Source organism: Catharus ustulatus, chromosome 11, assembly GCF_009819885.2.
Source record: "Catharus ustulatus isolate bCatUst1 chromosome 11, bCatUst1.pri.v2, whole genome shotgun sequence".
NCBI classification, from domain to species: Eukaryota; Metazoa; Chordata; class Aves; order Passeriformes; family Turdidae; genus Catharus; species Catharus ustulatus.
In genome coordinates, this window is record NC_046231.1 from 9,523,542 (window position 1) to 9,541,245 (window position 17,704).

At 38.6% G+C, this 17,704-nt stretch overlaps 1 protein-coding gene across 2 annotated transcripts in view; it reads left to right on the plus strand.

Moving 5' to 3' along the window:
- The window catches only part of NKD1 (NKD inhibitor of WNT signaling pathway 1), a 107,228-nt gene extending 91,388 nt beyond the window's left edge, over positions 1-15,840 (plus strand). For both annotated transcript variants that reach the window (XM_033069743.1, XM_033069742.2), the window contains 4 exons: positions 6,754-6,901; positions 7,920-8,004; positions 11,756-11,886; positions 12,622-15,840. In XM_033069743.1, the coding sequence (XP_032925634.1) occupies positions 6,754-6,901; positions 7,920-8,004; positions 11,756-11,886; positions 12,622-13,196 (939 nt within the window). In that variant the 3' untranslated portion in view covers positions 13,197-15,840. The remainder of the gene's footprint in view (positions 1-6,753; positions 6,902-7,919; positions 8,005-11,755; positions 11,887-12,621) is intronic.
- Positions 15,841-17,704: the final 1,864 nt, after the last annotated feature.

Genomic DNA, 17,704 nt, shown 5'->3' on the forward strand with positions numbered 1-17,704 from the left:
GTACACCAAAGAGTTTAATTTGACTGTACTTTGAGAATATGTTACAGCCAAATTCTACCTCTCCCTGCTACAAGAGCAGACTATAGCTTAACTGAAACCAAATCTGTGCAGGGATTGAATATTATACTGTTCTGAGGTCTGGAGGTTGCTACATTCGGGCTTGAACCTGGGCCAAAAAAAATTCTTTCAACAAGGGACCAAATAGATTGATCATTTTCAGCTCTTTACATGTGACCAAAGATAGAAATAAGTAGTATGCACGATTCCAAATCTTCCCCTTTATGCAAACTGTTCCAGGGTCATTTGTATAAGCCCTGGTTATCTTCTTGGTTATCTTTTGTTGAATCCAGGTGCAATTTATGAGGGGTTTTTTGAGCAAGAATGATCAACAATAGCAGCTCATAGATAATCCTGGCCACAAAAAAGGAATTTTAGTCTCTTAATATGACAGAGAATTTCTTATTCTCTTGGCCCCTGGGAGATGGGTAGACATAGTGTACCTGATAGTGTCCTTTGCTAAGCAACTCTGCTCCTGTTCCAGCAAATGACTTAACTTGGGGGAACATTAAACATTTGAATAGTTTCAATTAAAATGAATAAGAGACATGTTTTCAGTTAAAAGTATGTGAAGTACATTGCTGGAGCAGGGACAAAATGGGCAGTCTGAGGAAGAGGCAGATCTTTACCAGTGCCCTTTAGTGAAATGATGAAAATGCATTCAAACCAGTCAGCTTTTCTTCACAAAGGTCCAGTGTTCTGGTGAGAAAAGCTTAATATGGACCTTTTCTCATTCTTGGAAAATTTCCCTTTAATGTCTCCTGGATTTATATCTGGATTTAACAGAGAGATGAAATTTTTTCAGTTAGTTTTTTACCTGTAGACCTGGAGGTGATTTACAAAAAGAAGTCAGTAGCATTATTCTTGCTTTTCACCATGTTATAAAAGTGAGATAGTGGAAAAGAAGTGACTGGTCCACCCACAACCATTTCGTTTGATTCCAAATAATTGTGTTTAAAGCATTTTACCTCATGTCCAGAGAGTTTCCAAATGAATCCACAGTGTTAAATTAAGTTTGTAAGACACACATAGATGGGGACAAATTTTACTGATGGACTGATTGGGCTTTTTTCATTCAAATGTTTAAAAATTGTAAATAAAGTGCATACTTAGTTGGTAGAACTTCCCTTGGGTTCTACAGAATGACAGATCACTGCTAGAGCATTCAAATTCCATTTTAGTGAAATTTCTTCTGGATTTAACAATGTCTTCAGAACTTAATGCTGCTTTGATTTCCTCCTAGAGCCTGTATGACTTATTCTGTAGTCCTTATAATTTGAAATTCACATCTAGTCATGCTTCTTGAAGAGATACACCCATTATGAAAGCAAAATTATTGGGATGGCAAATTATAAATTAACATTACTGTATGTTATTAAACTTCTGCTTTTTCTGTCGTAAAGATGACCGGTTCTCAGTCCTTTTTGGTTTAGTGAGAGATAGCTTTTCCTGCTCTAATATGTATATTACAAAACTTGGCTAATACCATTTCCCTTCATTCCATAAGCCATAAGAGGACAATTCATTATGTACAGCAGGCCTTTTTAAAACTGACAGCTGCGCTGTAATTATCTTCACACGAATATTGGTAATCGGACTTGAAACTTGGATAATTGAACTAATGTGTTTTGATCCGTGAGGTTTTATATTGAGCTCTCTGAATGTAATTATACTTCATAAACACTAGCTTCTTTTTTTTTTTTTTAATTTTTTTTTAATCAGTTCTTCCTTCTAAAATTGAGTTTCTTTGGTGAGCGGCTGTGCAGGAATGAGCACACAAGAAAGTTGCTTGTCAGGACTAAACAGAAAAAAAAGAAATCTCTTCTAGAGCAGCTTTTGAGCAGATAGCAAGTGAAGTTCCTTTTGCGTTCCAAATAAGAATGATTCAAAAATGTATGTGATCAAACAGAGCTGATGTTGCAATAAAAACATCCTGCTGTATGTAGAAATCAGACTACAAACAAAGTACAAATGAGACATTTGTATTTATCTTTTTCCAAGGGAAAGGTAATAAACTGGTATTGATGTTTCTCTTCATGCATTTTTAATGCTAAAATTGTTCTTTATATCTTACATTAAATACCCAATTTTTCCTCTTATGTTTCCTTTGTGACTTGTTCTTTGCCTTTTTAGATTTTTTTACTCCTATGCTCTGATGAATAAAAAGGTTTGAGGTTATATCTGCATTCAGAACTCAGCACCAATCACTGGCTTGGGGAAGGATATTGGCTTTTTTGGGGCAACCATTTATCAGCCTGACCCTCGAAATTTGTTGATTTTCACTGTGTTTGTGATACTCAGGATACAGAAAGAGCAATGAAACCAATGGATAGAGGAGTAGGGCCTGTCTGTATCTGTGGCCATCATTCCAGTCATTAGAAATGGTGACTTCATGTCTAATAGAAATATTAAGAGAAATTATAATTTTTCTCATGGTTTTAAGGGGAGTCAAATAATGCCCTCTCATGCAAGCTACAAAGACTCAGACTGAATCTTTCCATTTTATTAAAGTCTTTGGTTTTGGGGGTGTTCTCTGGTTTGTTTTTGTTTTGTTTTGTTTTTTCTGAGGGGAGGCTGGTAGTTTAGGGGTTTTTGGGTGTGGTTGGTGGCTGGGGTTTTTTTTTTTCCATTCTATTAAATTAACTCTAATGGAAAAACCCATTAGTGTCTTCTACAAAAATCTCTAATTTGTTAACTAGTCTTGTGATGATAATTATGCTAATATGAGAAAAATAAGGTCATCCCTGTACTACCAGTATTCCTTAAAAATAGAAAATAATAGCTGGAATAGGGACTTTCTCAGTCTCATATATGTTCTGTAAGGGCTGAGGAATACTTCAGTGCTCTCATTCTTTTTTCAGACCCATTGGTTTCTCTGAATGTTATAAATTACTGTTAATCTCCTACTGGAGATCCATGAAGTATTCTGCAGGTAGATGTGTGACTTCAGCATACATATGTGGGCTTGACTGTTTGCTTTTTAATATTTTGAATGGAAATATTTTGTGCAATCTATTAAATTTTCTCTTCCTAATATCCTTTGTTGCATTGGCTGCTTGATAAAAAAGAATTGGGATTTTCACCCTGGAAAAACCACCCATAGTGTCCAATGAGCAAAAGACAAATAAATCTGAGTATGGCATGTGCTGGCTCTTTGGATAATACTCAATGAGCATTTGTTTTCCTCTCTGTGGAAAAATATAATAGTTTCCATTTTTGTACTTGATTAACCCAGAGATCCCAGCAGAAATTCTGCATACCAGAAGCCCCTCAGAAGTCATGCAGCATACTTCCCCTCTAAATATAATCAATTTGCTATAATGGAGAGAAATATTTTTGTTCATTCTTGTTTCTCTTTACCCATTTAGTATAGTGGTCTAAAAATCCACTTTTTGTGTGGGAAGGGCCAAGCAGTCTAAAGCAAAACAGTTGCAAAATCCCATGATTTGTAAAACTCCTAATTCATAGTGCAGAAATGTTTGATTCTTTGGTAGGTGGGCTCTGTGTCATGATGGTTTAAGTATCAGACAAGAGGAACATTTAACTAGGTTTTACTCTTGATCTTTGATGCTGAATTTCTTTAGGATGGTGAACTGCACAAGCTGGTGTGTAGAGGGTAATGCTGTCTCAATGGTTTTAGGCAGTTTTTAAACAGATTTAAATACAGATAATGTTCAGTGGGACAGCTTTTAATGGAAACAAGTCTGCTGGCAAGCTACTGGAAGATAAATATACTTTTGGGGGTAAATATACATGTAACTATAAAATACAGAGTGTGTAACATATATCTTAATGGTCTATTGCCACCAATTTGACAAGTAATCATTACTATATTAGCTCCCAAAACAGGGCTGTGAGAAAGGAATTTTAGTCAAATTTTATTGACAAAGGCCATTCCCAGTAGATCAGTGCCTCAGAAATTTGTATGTTATAATTATGAAGCAAAACTTGTGAAGCAGCAGGAGGCTCAAGCTGCCTTGTAGCATGGTGCCAGGACCATGGTCCCTGGGACAGGATGACACAAGCAGGCTTGTTTGACCAAATCAGAACTGTCAATTTTCTGAAATTCCCAACCCCAAATTAGGACCACAAGTAAATGAATCCTGCAATAAAAACGTTGTTGTCAGTATTTAAAAGATCAGCATCAGCTCTAAGTGGTTGCTCGTGGCCTTCCCTGACCTCGATCTTGGGACACATCCAGTGTGACAACCACGTTCCTGCAGTGCCAGAATGCAGAGAGCTCAGAGCTGCATGCTAAACACAGAGCAAAAGGCAAAGGCAGCAGGGTGTAAGTCCACAGGGGTGCTGACTCCTCTGTGCACTCATTTCACAGCCTGGACATTAATTTGGGTTGATTTGGGCTTGTTTGGCAGAGACATGTGACTTGTCCTGATGTGATATGTGTGTGCACATATTTGTGACTTACTGAGTATGTATCATGAAAGTTTGACCTTCCCTGCAGCCTTTTTAAAGTGTTGAGTCAAACACCTTGTTGAGGAAGACCCTCACAGAACACAAGGGGCAGATTGTCAGCCAGTTAGCAAGTTAGACAGTGTTGGTTTTTTTAATCTTTGATTATTGAAGATAAAATAGACTAGATGTACAAACATCTGGCTTTACAAATATCTGGCATAGCTGAAATGAGGAAGAAAGGCAAATTACTGTGAATGAAAGAGTTGATAATAACCTCTTGATAGCAGCCTTGGTGTGGAAAGATGACATGTTGGCTAACCAACACTTGTCCAGGAATGTGTGGGAACAACCCCATTCACCCACGTGCTGAGTGTATGGAGCCAGTAAAGAATAAATGCTCTGCTTAAGTAGCTTGTTTAAGGTTTATCAAAGTGTAGGATTATAGCACAGTGCTCCTAGAACATGAATTATGGAGGGTGTATAAAACAACAGATATGGCTTTTTGTCTGTTTATGTGCTTGCCTGGGTTTTTCCTCTTAGATGAAATAAAAGTCCAGCCCTTCAAGCTGGCTGTCAGATGTGGCTCTGTGTGGCCACATGTAGAGGTCTGGCTAGGTTTCAAATTAGGGAGAAGGAGATGTGTTAAAGATCTGTGAGATGTCCACCAGATTGACACAGAGCATTCTGTCCCACACTCAAACTTTAGACAGGGATTGTAAGAGCATGGAAAGCAGCTACTGATATGTAGTAACAGCCCATATAGACTCTTGCAGCGATGAGAGAAAAAATATCACTGGAAAAATGGAAGAGGCACTGCAAATCCTGCTCTATTTTTATTAATATAGTGTCTTGAACTTACAAGTCTGGAGAAATTCCCCTGAGTGCAGAAAAGTTAGAGAGGTTACATGTTAAGACAAAGTCTGGACCCCCTAGGATTTAGTTATTCATTCTTCCTGTTGAGCTGGAAAATCATCTACTGGAATATCATTGGTCCTGGCCATAAAGTCAGTATTCCCCTGAATGCTGTGTGAGTAGAAATTAGTATTTCTGTGCCATCTTTAAAGCTGGTTCCAAAATGAGGACTGTGAGGGCCTCCATTAGGGCATACTAAACTTGGAGCTGTCCATGATACAGGTGTGACTCCTGAGCAAAGGAAAAGTCTGGAGCTTTTGAATTTTTATGGACCTGACTCTTAATCCTAGAACCAGTTATACTTAACACAAGATGATGTAGGTATTTCCTTTGTGCTTGCAGGCATCTGGAAAGAGCTTAGGTAGTAGGAGATATAAAGGAAAAGGAAGAGCAGCACAGAGAAGTTCTCAGATATGAGTTCAGTGGGCTCTTCATAGCCTGCCATGATCAGAATGCTTGACCAAAATGCTTTGGCCTTAGGTTGGTGCCCAAGACCAGTTTGGGTAAAATCCATTTGAGGAAAAGCAGTGAGCCAGGAGATGCCCTTTTCATCCTGGCAGTTTAAGGCAGTACCCTATTTGAGCCTGGCTGGATTAAATCACCTGAGAGACCTCTGAGCATCACCAGCTACTAAACAGTGTTTCTCCTGTTTGAAACCATTGGCTTGTTAAAATTGGCTGGTGTTCTTTCCAATATAGCCAGACTTGTAAGCCTCTGTTCACATCCCATTGCCTTCAAAGGGATCTGTGAAGAAGGTTCTGATAGGCCTGACTGGATAATACTTGCAGTTCAAAATGTGTGTTTAAAACTGGTTGAATTTTGCAAAATTAGCTAGACCCCAAAACACAGATGGTAGGGTGACATTCAGGCAGATATAATTTATTTCCAAACCTGAGGATTACAGTTCTGCTACTTTTCTTACTGATTTTCCTCTATATAATCAACCATTTAACTATGCCAAGGAAAAAATAAACAAAACCCATAGAAAGACTGTAATATCCAATATTTTCTTCAATTGATGTATTTGTTTTGGCCATGTGAACTCAATTTTTAGTGGAGAATGAATGATATCCCTGGGTTCTGTGTAAATCAAAGAAAAGAAAAGGCAGAACACCATTTTGCGGATTCAGAGCTTGGGAAACCTGCAGATTTTGTGCTGTTGTTACTGTTTTGATCTTCTTTCCCTCAATTCAGAAACCCATTTGGTGAGGATTGTAACGCTCTGTGCAAGTTGTTTTCTAAATTCAGTGACTTTTGAGGATACTTCAGCATTTAATACTGCCAAATCCAAAACAATTGTAAACATCAAAGCTGTAGGTTTCATGCCATTTTCACAGTACTGTGCTCTTTTGTGTTTCAATCCAACTCCAGGACATTACCAGCTTGCTTCATACCATCTATGAGGTAGTTGATGCATCAGTAAACCATTCTCCTAGTTCCAGCAAAACTCTGAGAGTGAAACTTACTGTGGCACCAGATGGCAGCCAGAAGAAAAAGAGTATCTTGTTAAATCATACTGGTAAGGATGTGCAATCAGCCATTGGAAAAAATATAGAAAACTTCCAGAGTTCCTTGAAAATCCATCTCTATATTTTGTAAATACAAATACATATATACTTAAGGCAAATAATTTTGGGGGTATTTTAAATTCCATGAATCTGCTTTATGATCTTGACTGGAAAATTACCTGCTCTCCTTTCAGTGCCCCCTTAGCAAATGAGGGCTCTCCCTTCTGATGGATTGCTTCTTTTGGAAGCAGCAGTAACCCATACGTAGTGTAACTGTCTTTGTGCACTGCAAGGCAGATCTGAGCCTTCTTGACTTGCACCACTTTGTCTCAGCTGATGGTGCAGCACTTTGTTTGTGTGGAAGCAGGTGTAGGGGTATAAAATGTTTCTTGCCAGTGCATAGCTACCAGTATTGTTGGTTTAAAATGAACAATTAAGCATAAGTGAACTTAAAGAATCTGTGCATAAAAATTGCACATTTTCTGTGCTGGCAGAGTCTGCCGTTATAAAGATGTTTGTACCGTGATGGCTCGTCCAACTTATCTTCACTGTAATAATAATTGTATCAGCAAAATTAATTCAGTGGCTAGAGTAGTACTAGATTGAAATACTTAAAAGTATTTAAAGTAATACTTCAGTAGAAAATATTGGCATCAGTTCTAAAAGGACAGCCTGGTCACCTCAGTTTTAATGAAACAAGCACTCCCTCAAGAGCAGACACAAGCAAGTTCTCCCTGCTGGGAGCTCTGTGCTGCGTTAGTACAGCTCTGAACTGCCACCACTGAGCCTGGCAGTGTGAATGTGGCTCCACCTGGGCAGAGCAAACCTAACCCTGGCTGATGTCCTGCAGCTGAGGTTACATCTGAATAAAGTCTGTCCTGTGGGCAAAAACAAGGCTGAGAAGGTTACATGAAATGATGCATCACATCCTGATCTACTGACACCAACAGATGTATTTGCAGTGTAGAATGTTAGTGGTGCTGATCTGCAAGGACAGCAGTGTGACAATAATGTGCTTTCTCTTGGCAGATCTGCAGAGTGCCAGGCACAGAGCTGAAAACAAAGCTAATGAAGAAGCAAGGAGCTCTGAGAAGAGGCAGAAGGCTTCCCTCAGGTAAGGGGAATGAACCCTGGCTCCTGACAGGCACTGAGTACCTCTGAGGAAACCTCAACCATTGATTTCTTGCTTGCTTGTATTATTTTGTATTTTAAATATGTATTTTAATGTATTTTAAAATAGAACAATGACAGAAGTTTTCATTATGGACTTAAGAGCAGATTCCATAGCTGGATAATTATATTAAAACAGAAAAGAAAAAAATCCTGACATTTTCTTCTTCTATGAGCTCTTTAGAGGATCTGAATTGTCTTTTTAGATGTCATCTGCAAATAAGTGAGACTAATAGCACAGCTTTTTGGCTAAAAGTGTCCTAAAACCTTTTCCTCTCCTTAGCAGCCATCTCCTGCCTTTCTCTGTCCTCCTTCCAGCCCATCTTTTTCACTCATCAACTCAAATAGTGCCAAGGTTTACATGGGCTAGCTTGGTTACCAGCTCACAACCCAACCAGAGTGCTAACAGGTCTTCTTGGTGTATATTTGATATATTTTAGGATTTTATGTTTCATAACAGAAACTGCTCATAAGGCAGAGAGAAGTGTTTGCTGAAATGTTATAGTAATGACATTGACTCATTAGTTATGTTTGTTTCTTCAGCTGCAAATTTTAAAAAGAAAAAAACAACAAACTTCTGGCTTTCCTTAGATTTAGGGATATTTGTCTGGATACATAACAAATTTATCAGGAGAAGGAGCATTCAGTCTTATTAAAACTGACAAGAAAACAGTACCTCCCTTTTTTGGATGAAGAAAAAATACTAGTGAGTTATCCCAGTCAGCAAATCCCAGTACAATCAAATTTCAGATTAAAAGAAGAATAAAATTACTATTAATCTTGTGTCAGCAACTCTGCACAAAATCTTCTGTGAACTGAAGAATACTCCCTGGTTTTACTTGCTGGCCTAGATGTGGTGTGCAGATTCCCTCTGCCCATTAGCAAAGTTTTGCCCTGTGTGAAGTCAGCAGATTGGTTTTATTTGATAATCTAGTGCAAAAATCCCCTTCCAGTTTGAAGACCCCCTCCTATCCACCTTCATACCCTGGCTCTGGAAATGTGTTTTTATGAACAGTGGGCACTTCCAATGAAACCCACAGTTGTGACATGTTTGGACAAAATGTTTGTCCTTCTCATTCCTTTGGTGACAGGCTTCATCTACAGAACAAATGTGTCTTGAGCTGCAGAGATCAGCATCAGACAATGGTCAGCATCTGCCAGCTTGTGCTGCCTCCCACTGAATGCAGACAGGATGAAGAGTGTGCTGTTCACACTGGGTGTGTTTCAGGGATGTTGGTGCGCTCTGACCAAGTTGCCAACCCTCAGAAACGCTGCTGAGGCTCAGATCAGAATCTCACAATGTTAATGCAGTTGCTTCCCTTTTGAAAGCAGCAATGAGAACTTGTGAGAAGTGCACACATTTCACATGTTTAGTCACAGGAATTCTAGGCAAGATGTGATTAATATTCAAGATAAAATGGATAGAAATGTTTTTGTCCTGAAGGTTGGGAGGTAGATGGCTTGGTTTTTTCTTTTGCTGGAAGCTACAGGCAGGAATTTTCACCTGTAGGGCTAATATGAGTATGAAGATAAGTAGCTAGATTCGTGACTAGATAGCCTGGTTCTCCTGGCTGACTTAAGCTCTGTGTTCTCAGTGAGTGAGGCTTTCAGGGCATGTCCCTGCATTTTCTGCCCTGTGCTCTGTCACTGCTCTAATCCCCTTTCCTGCTATATTGCTGTGTGCTTCGTGCCATCAGCATGACACATCAGTGTGGGAATTTTAGACAGGACTTCCATACACTCCACAAGCACTTCAGCAGATGCTATTTTTTATTAAAAACAAAACCAAACCAAGCCCAAGCCTGGTAACAGCACTGTATTTTTACACAGTCCTCGATGCATGGTTGATGCCTGCCCAAGTCTTCCCATGTGTTTGCAGCACTGTGGGCCTGGATGCCAGACACTTCAGTTCTCAGAAGTGCTTGAAGTTGCCTTTGACAGTGGAGCATATCACTCATCAGTGTATAATTGCTTCACTGTGTATATTTGCATGAATACTGTTGAACGTCATCTTGCATGTAAGAAAGTTATTAGGATGTAGGGCTGTGGCAGTACTGGCATCGTTTTTCCTCTCTGTCTTGATGAGAGATTGAATTTATTACAGTAACAAAATAACAGGTTCCCTGTTAGCTTCATTTCCAACAGACAGTGCTGTATAGTGTTGCTTAATTGTGTTGGATCAAACTCAAGGATGTTTTTTCTGGGTTAACTGTGCATTGTCTTCGGTACATGTGTGCAAGTTCCAGTGGTTTCTGTAGGTGATTCATGCCTGGCAACTGCAGTTAGGCAAGTTCTAACCCCAGAGATCGTGTATGTTCACATGCTAAAGTGTAATAACCCATAAAGTTGTGTCTGAGATAGGAAAGGTACTGAGTTGGTCAGGTATCCAAAAAGCAGAGACTGTCTGGACATTCCCTTTTTTATTTTGAGAGTACCCCATGTCACTTCTGGAGTTCAAAGGTGACTCCAAATCTTTAAACCTTACCTGCTTTCCAGGCAGACTCTCCTCCATTCAGGAGACTCTACCTCTATCAAAATAGAGCAAAAATGATCTTCCAGGTAGGTCAAGTCTTGTGACTTTTATCAAAGAAACCGCAGACCTGTGTCTGACAGAGACAGGAGGGGCCTCAGCTCTGTAATGTCCCTGAGCTGTGCAAGCCAGACCAGGAAAGCCATTTGTGCCATGGCCAGGGGAATCAGCAGCCTCTGGAAACTTGGAAATGTGTTAATAGACTAAAAGCAGAGTACTGGGCACCATACAGTACAGAGCCCATATTTAGCAGCTGGGGTAGGATACAAGGCCAAATTCTGGTGTTAGGTTGACATCAGTGCACTTGCACAGAGAAATAGCAAAGCCAGTCTCATGGTCTTGGAGACTGAACTGTCCAAATGACTAGCAGGAACTTAATAAAGAGTTTTCTGCTTATCCTGTTTGTTATATTGAAAATATTGTTCCTATTTGCAGAATTCCCATTTAAATTGCTGAATTAAATTGTTTGGCATTATGGGCTGCAATACTGTAAACTTCTGCCTGATTTTTTTCTGCCTCATAAATGAATGGTATTTCAGATATTCATTCTCAGGAAATAGTTCTGCTATAAATAAAATTGCAAAGCTGAGCAGGAAAAGGAGTTGAGATTCTAAAGCCTGTGTTTGATCTGACCTTATTAATTATATTTTGGAAAGCAGCAGTTACCTCTGAGTGTCCTACCAACACCTTCTCTTCCCAGGCTCTCTCTAGTTACTACACCTGTGCTGTTGCCTGTCTTTGTGAAGCAGGAACGCACGAACATTTATCTGGATCACCCCAGCACTTCCTCACAGTGGTGGGAATGGTCATGAGTCAAACAGCGGATTTTCTTTGGCATGTCCACATTGGAGAATGAGTTGAATGATTTGGCCCTAAGACAGAAAGTAATAAATGCTAGGAGTGGTTTTATTTGCTTTTGCACATGTGATGCAATCTGAAAGCCTCCTTTGCTTTGCAACATCAGGGTTGATTTATATGAGGGGAAGGAACAGTCAGTTTAGGCCTATCGTCATAGCAAATCTGGTCACCCAGAATTTCAAGTGTTTGTTGTTTCTTTGTGAGCAGCTCCTGTCACTTCAAAGGGTCCATTAGTTGTTGGTTTGCAGATGGTGATAAGAACTTTAAAGAAGTTCTGCTGAACTGTAATTTTGCTTCCTGCTGACAGATACCACCAGAGTGAGAACAATCCAGAGCAAAGTGCGTGCTATCGTCATTGTGTTGATGAGAACATTGAAAGGAGAAACCACTATTTGGATCTTGCAGGAATAGAAAACTACACATCAAAGTTTGGGCCAGGTAATTTACGTTGTAACCATCTTTTCCTTCTTCAGTTGCATGTTCCATGTCAGGGACAGTGAATTGAAGCTGTGGGATTTGTCTGTAGTGACTCAGGAATAGGACTGTGAATACTGCAATAAGATAATTACTGGTGAAGGTGGTATCACAACAGAGTGGCTAATGTGCTGCAAGGCTGCTTTGATGTATCTGTTTGTGTAGCTAAACTTGGAGCTGAGCCTAGGAGAACAATCTTTACATCTACATTATTAAGTTTAGTCTACAGGTGAGGCAAGGATTGGCTTTTGAATGTTGGAGCTTTTCCCCAAGATGAGACCAGCACATATTTTATACTCACTACTGACCCAAAAATAGGAGAATGTGTGTTCATGCCTGGAATCTTGGCTCTGGTCCCCAAATCAAAGAGATTTGGATTTCCTTCATTTCCCTGCCCTCTGCCAGGGTTTTACTATTCCCCTCATGTTTAATTTGATAACCAAGCATTGGTAACATAAAGATTTTTATACACATACACACACACACACACACACATGTTCAGTCTTCTCTAGATAGGTATTCATATTTGTGTATTATTTACTGGCCAGAATTATTAAATGTAATTAAACTAGACAGCTATAATTGCATTCACTTCCTTAGGAAAAATTTGTTCTGCCGATAATGCTATCCCTGCCAACTGCATGCTACTAATTAAAACTTTGAAATACTAGATGACTAACTCAGCTTGTTATTTCCTAGGATCTCCTCCAGCAGCTCAAAAACATGACCCACCAGGCAGAATTGTGAATCAAACTAGATCCCGTTCTCATGAGCCCGAGACCTTCCACGCTCACCATAGGAAGTCTCAAGTGGTGGATCCAAACCACATCAATCTGGCTGAAAGTTCCTATGCCAAGATTGCAGAAATCCAGCAGAGGCTCCGGAACCAGGACTCAAACAAGCACTTTGTGAGGTCTCCCAAAGCCCAGGGTAAAAATGTCGCCCCTGTGCATGCTGGAAGGGCAGTTAGGAATAAACCTTTCCAAGGGGTGCCCTTGCCCATGGCTTCCCCAAGTGCACGGGTGGGCCAGAACCTCCCGTACCTTCCCTTGCAATCCCAACAGATCCACAAGAAGCATAAGCAGAGGGCAAAGGAGAATCATCAAATGTGCAAAACCTTCCAGTCTCCAGGGACAGTTGTGGAAAAGGAACATGTGAGAGACCTGCCCACAGTCATTTTATATGAAGGCCAAGTGGGACAAATGATACAAAGACACGAGCACCACCACCATCACGAGCACCACCACCACTACCACCACTTCTACCAGACATAGAAGAGATCCTCCAGCATCCTCCAGGAATAATCCCAAATGAAGGAAATGCATTCTTGTGACACCAGAACTATGATTAATATTATCATTACTCCATTAATATTCAGCTAGTTTATATTTTAGAGGTTATATGGAACTCTTGAATCTCACCGTATTTATATGTTGTGGAAACGCATAGCTTACTCAAACACCTTGTGGATTTTTTTTTTTTTAAGTGGCTTGTAGAACAGCAAACAGCCATAGCTTTTTGAGCTGTGATTTAATGCAGGTCGTCAAGGCACTTCTGTACAAGTACTACTTCCATTGTACTCGGGAAGATACTTCAAACACTCTTGCAGACATCGAGCTTTCCACTCTGCTGTACGCCGGCTGATCGCACACAAGCCTTTCATCAGGGGAGCAATGTTCGAAGGGTTGGACTCCAGAGATACTCAGATAATGGAAAATACAAACAGCTGCTACCTCTAGTATTATTCAGATTTTATTTTCTTTTTATTGATTGTAATGTGCTACAGGGGGGAATTTTAATATACTGTGTTCATGTAGCCTGTTTGTGTTCACATCCTTTCAAATCAACTTAATTACAAGGTAATACTAGCTAAACTTGTCACCAGGGCTACATTTGTATGACTTACACTTTATTTTCTTGGAGATTCTTCATTGACACAAGTACAGTCTGTTATATACTGGGTAATATTTAAATATACTTCTTTTATTTTTGGTTTTTCTCTTGCTTATTCTCCACTCTGTTTGGGGTACCATTTGAAAGGAGGAGGATGTGAAATGGGGTTTTCCAAAGCATCACTAGACTAGTGCTTGGGCCATAAGTATCATTCATGGGGGTTTGAGAAGGAGAGGGGTTGATTGGGGGGGTTTGTTTTGTTTAAATCCACAGTTCTTTGTTTTGAGAAAGAATTGAGGAAAATATACTTTCTCACTTTAAATGTTGGCAAATATATATAAAATATAAATATAAATATATATATATAAATATGCACACTCTCAGGTACATTTTGTTGTGTTTTAGAAATCTGTGGTTTGAATATTAACATTATATTTGTTTTTTTCCACAACAGTGACTTTTTAGAAACATATGCCATGGCATTTTCTTGGTGCCTCTAATCTGAATTTCCCAAGCACCTATAAATTCGTGCTTCTCCCATTTCAGAGAGATGTGTAAAAAAATTCATTCACAATCTTTCTGGATTCTTCTACTTTTTCCATATCAAAGGGCTGCCATTCCATGAAGGAGAATCAGACCACACTCACAAGACCTTAATGGCTGCTGAGAAATTTGAAGGTCAAAAGAAAATTGGAAAAGTGAAAGAAAAAAAAAAAAAAAAGGGGTCAGTACATTGAAGTTTTGCTTTCTGTGGAGCCCAGATTTAAAATAGATTCAGTTGGGTTTTGTACAGATCACCATTTTGCAGGTAGAAAGTGACTGGAAAACACCTACATTTCTTTTGGAACATTAAAGTAGAGAACTCCTACATAAAGACATAAGTGTTCTATAAATGTATTTGCTTTTGGTTTTAATTATTTTTAATGTTGTGGTATTTTGTCAATAGTATATATTGTAAAATGTAACTATCCAACATTGTTATAAGCCCTTTATGATTAGGGTATTTTTTGTTTTCTGACTAGAGTTTTGATCAGTCCAAAATGGGGTATTACCTTACTGCTGACCAGTTTTAGCGGGATATTGTCCTTTCTGAGAACACAGAGACATCACCTTGTAAAGAACAGTGGGAAACCTTGCCTTCTTGTGGAATTGGAATAGAATCACTGCTTCATGGTAATTAGGTCCATCTCTTGTCTCCCTGGATCAGCAGATGTTTAGACTTATTGTCCCCTTTAAAAAATCTGGTTTATTTTATTTTACTTTTTTAGCTGTCAACAGCGTGTTCTGTAAAATCTAACAAAATGTTTTTAAAATGTGTTTGATCTGTGTGACAACTATACTGTTCTGTTTATTTTAAAATTCCTAAAGTCCAAAAATATTTATATGCAGAATTTTCTGTGTTGAAAATATGAAAAGGCCACGAATTTGGTTAGTTACCACTGAGTTGTTCTAGTCTAAGCCTTTTTTGCTGCTTGTGTATCATTCTTTTTCAATGTATATATAATTATGGACTGCAAAAAAAAAAAAGGCATTTATATGTCTAGTAGAAGGAATAAGCTTATTTATATTATAGTGTTAAAAAGTCTGATGTACTCAAGTGACTTACATTATACCGCATGCAAACACACAGTGTACATTCCATCTAAGAAGGGATGCCATGCTATTTGTTTTGAAGAAGCAATTAAAGCTGTTCTCTTTTCAGAAGAGATATGCCAGAAAGACTGAGGTGGAAATTGTTCATAGTCAAAATTTTTATAAATGCAGATTGTTGCTGAAAACCAGAAAATATTCTGGAAAACTCGAGTGCTTTCAGAATTGTGGTGTTTTCTAAAAAAGGGCAGCAAAGGGGTAAAACTGCTCCTTCACCCAAAGATATTTCGCTGCACAAGAAAACAGCACCACTACCAAAATCCCATCTGCCTGAGAAGTGTGCAGTACTGGCTGTGCCAAGTGAGCTCTGACATGGAACACCACTGACCATTTGTTACAGCATTGATTTCTTTTGGTTTATTATATTTGGACATTCAAAAGACAAATTCTGCCTTGCTCAGAGTCTGTGAAACACAAATACATTATAATAACATGGCATCCCCTTTCAAAAACTTTACACCAGCCATGTATGAATATACAGTATCTAAATACTGTGTTGCAGTTGTGTTATGTGCATTATAAGTGTGAATAACATGTAGCACAGTTTCTTTTCACAGAACCTTAAATTTCCGTATCTTTTAAATATGTTTGCTTTTCAGTATTTTGTATAGTAAATATAGATGGTTTTGACTAAATGCTTTATTTATTTAACAGCAAAAACTGTGCCAAGAGAACCCCCTGTTAATTAAAGTTTTACTAGTTCAGAAAGTATATTTCTTTCTTCTTGTTGTGGATTTCAGGGGCCTGTTGCAATTGCTGTCAGTGCTTGCAGATCCCATTGATGAAAGAGCTTGCATTAACATTTTTGGGAACAGGATCGGGAAATTACGTATAGACTGGGTATGCTTTGGTCTAATATTTAAAATATCAAGTTTCAAAGTCAAATTTCTTGTCCCCTGCTGTTGGACCTGTGTTGAGTAACTGATATTTTATCTTGCTATTAATTCTGAAAACTTTTCCTTAAAAAAAAATAAATATTGTTTTAAGTTTTTCAAAACCATAGCTGAATCAAAATTTGAAAGAGTTTAATTTCTGGTTAAACAAAACATTATTTTCCAAATAAAAAATATCAGAGTTGAATATATTGTTAATATTGAAAAGTAAAATGGAATAGCATTAAGTAATTTCAGATGAAAACTCCAAACTTTTCACTTTCTTCTTCTGTTTTTACACAAGGCAGTTCAGCAAAATGTAGTCAATCCTGAAGTTTGCACTATTTGCTGAAAAAATTAAATTGAAAAATTTTGCTTATCTCTACCAGCTGCAGTTCAGGGGAGGACAATGTTTTGAAAAGGATTGCTAGCTCTCCTCACAGCTTCATGACCACAATACAAATTTTCCTAAGCTAAGGCTGTGAAGCAAAATTTCTGTCCCAGTGAAATCTCTGGCAAGACTGCCAGGTTCCCACTGGCTGCAGGGTGCCTATAATTTCATTCCAGGAAGGTGGGTTGGAAGACTACAAAATGTAACTTCAATATTTATTTTTTTCTACAACTTACTGCTCATGGATTTGCTAATAGCAAATGGAAGTTTTGCTGTAAGAGATCAAGCTGGTAAATTAATTAAGATTAGCAACAAATACTCTTTACACTGATGTCATTCACCTCAAGGCACTTCCAAATGTCTTTGAAGCAGCCACATGTCATTTAGTCACTTTTAGAAATGGACACCCAGTTCTGCCCTTGCATGGTGAGGTACAAATTCTCCTGGCATATTGGCAGACCAGCCCCAAATATATGACCAAATATATGAGCTCTATTATGGTCTTTCTACTCTAGTCATTGTGAGCATAGAACTGCAGTGTTTAGCTGGAAAAGTACTTTAAAGGTGTGTGTGTGTGTTGTGTGTGTATATTTATATATAAGCACATATGTGTGTGTGTGTGTGTGTGTGTGTGTGTATATTTATATATGCACATACATATGTGTGTGTGTGTGTGTGAGTGTGTCCTCGGGCAGTTACTGAGTGGAACAAAATGTTTTCTGACAGAGGTGATTTTTTCTGAAGGGATGAGCACTGTGTGTGCTCCACAGTGCACAAGTTGCCACATAAACACAGAGCTCTGATGAATGCATACTGTTCTCCGTATGTCATCGTGTACCTCAATTACTGAATGACAGATTTCATTTGTATTCCAATTAACAGGAAAGTTGGGCCCTTTGGGCCTAGATTATACTTCAGAAAAATTCATCATGCTAGAAAATTTGCAAAAAAACATTCACCATAATTTTTGCCTGGA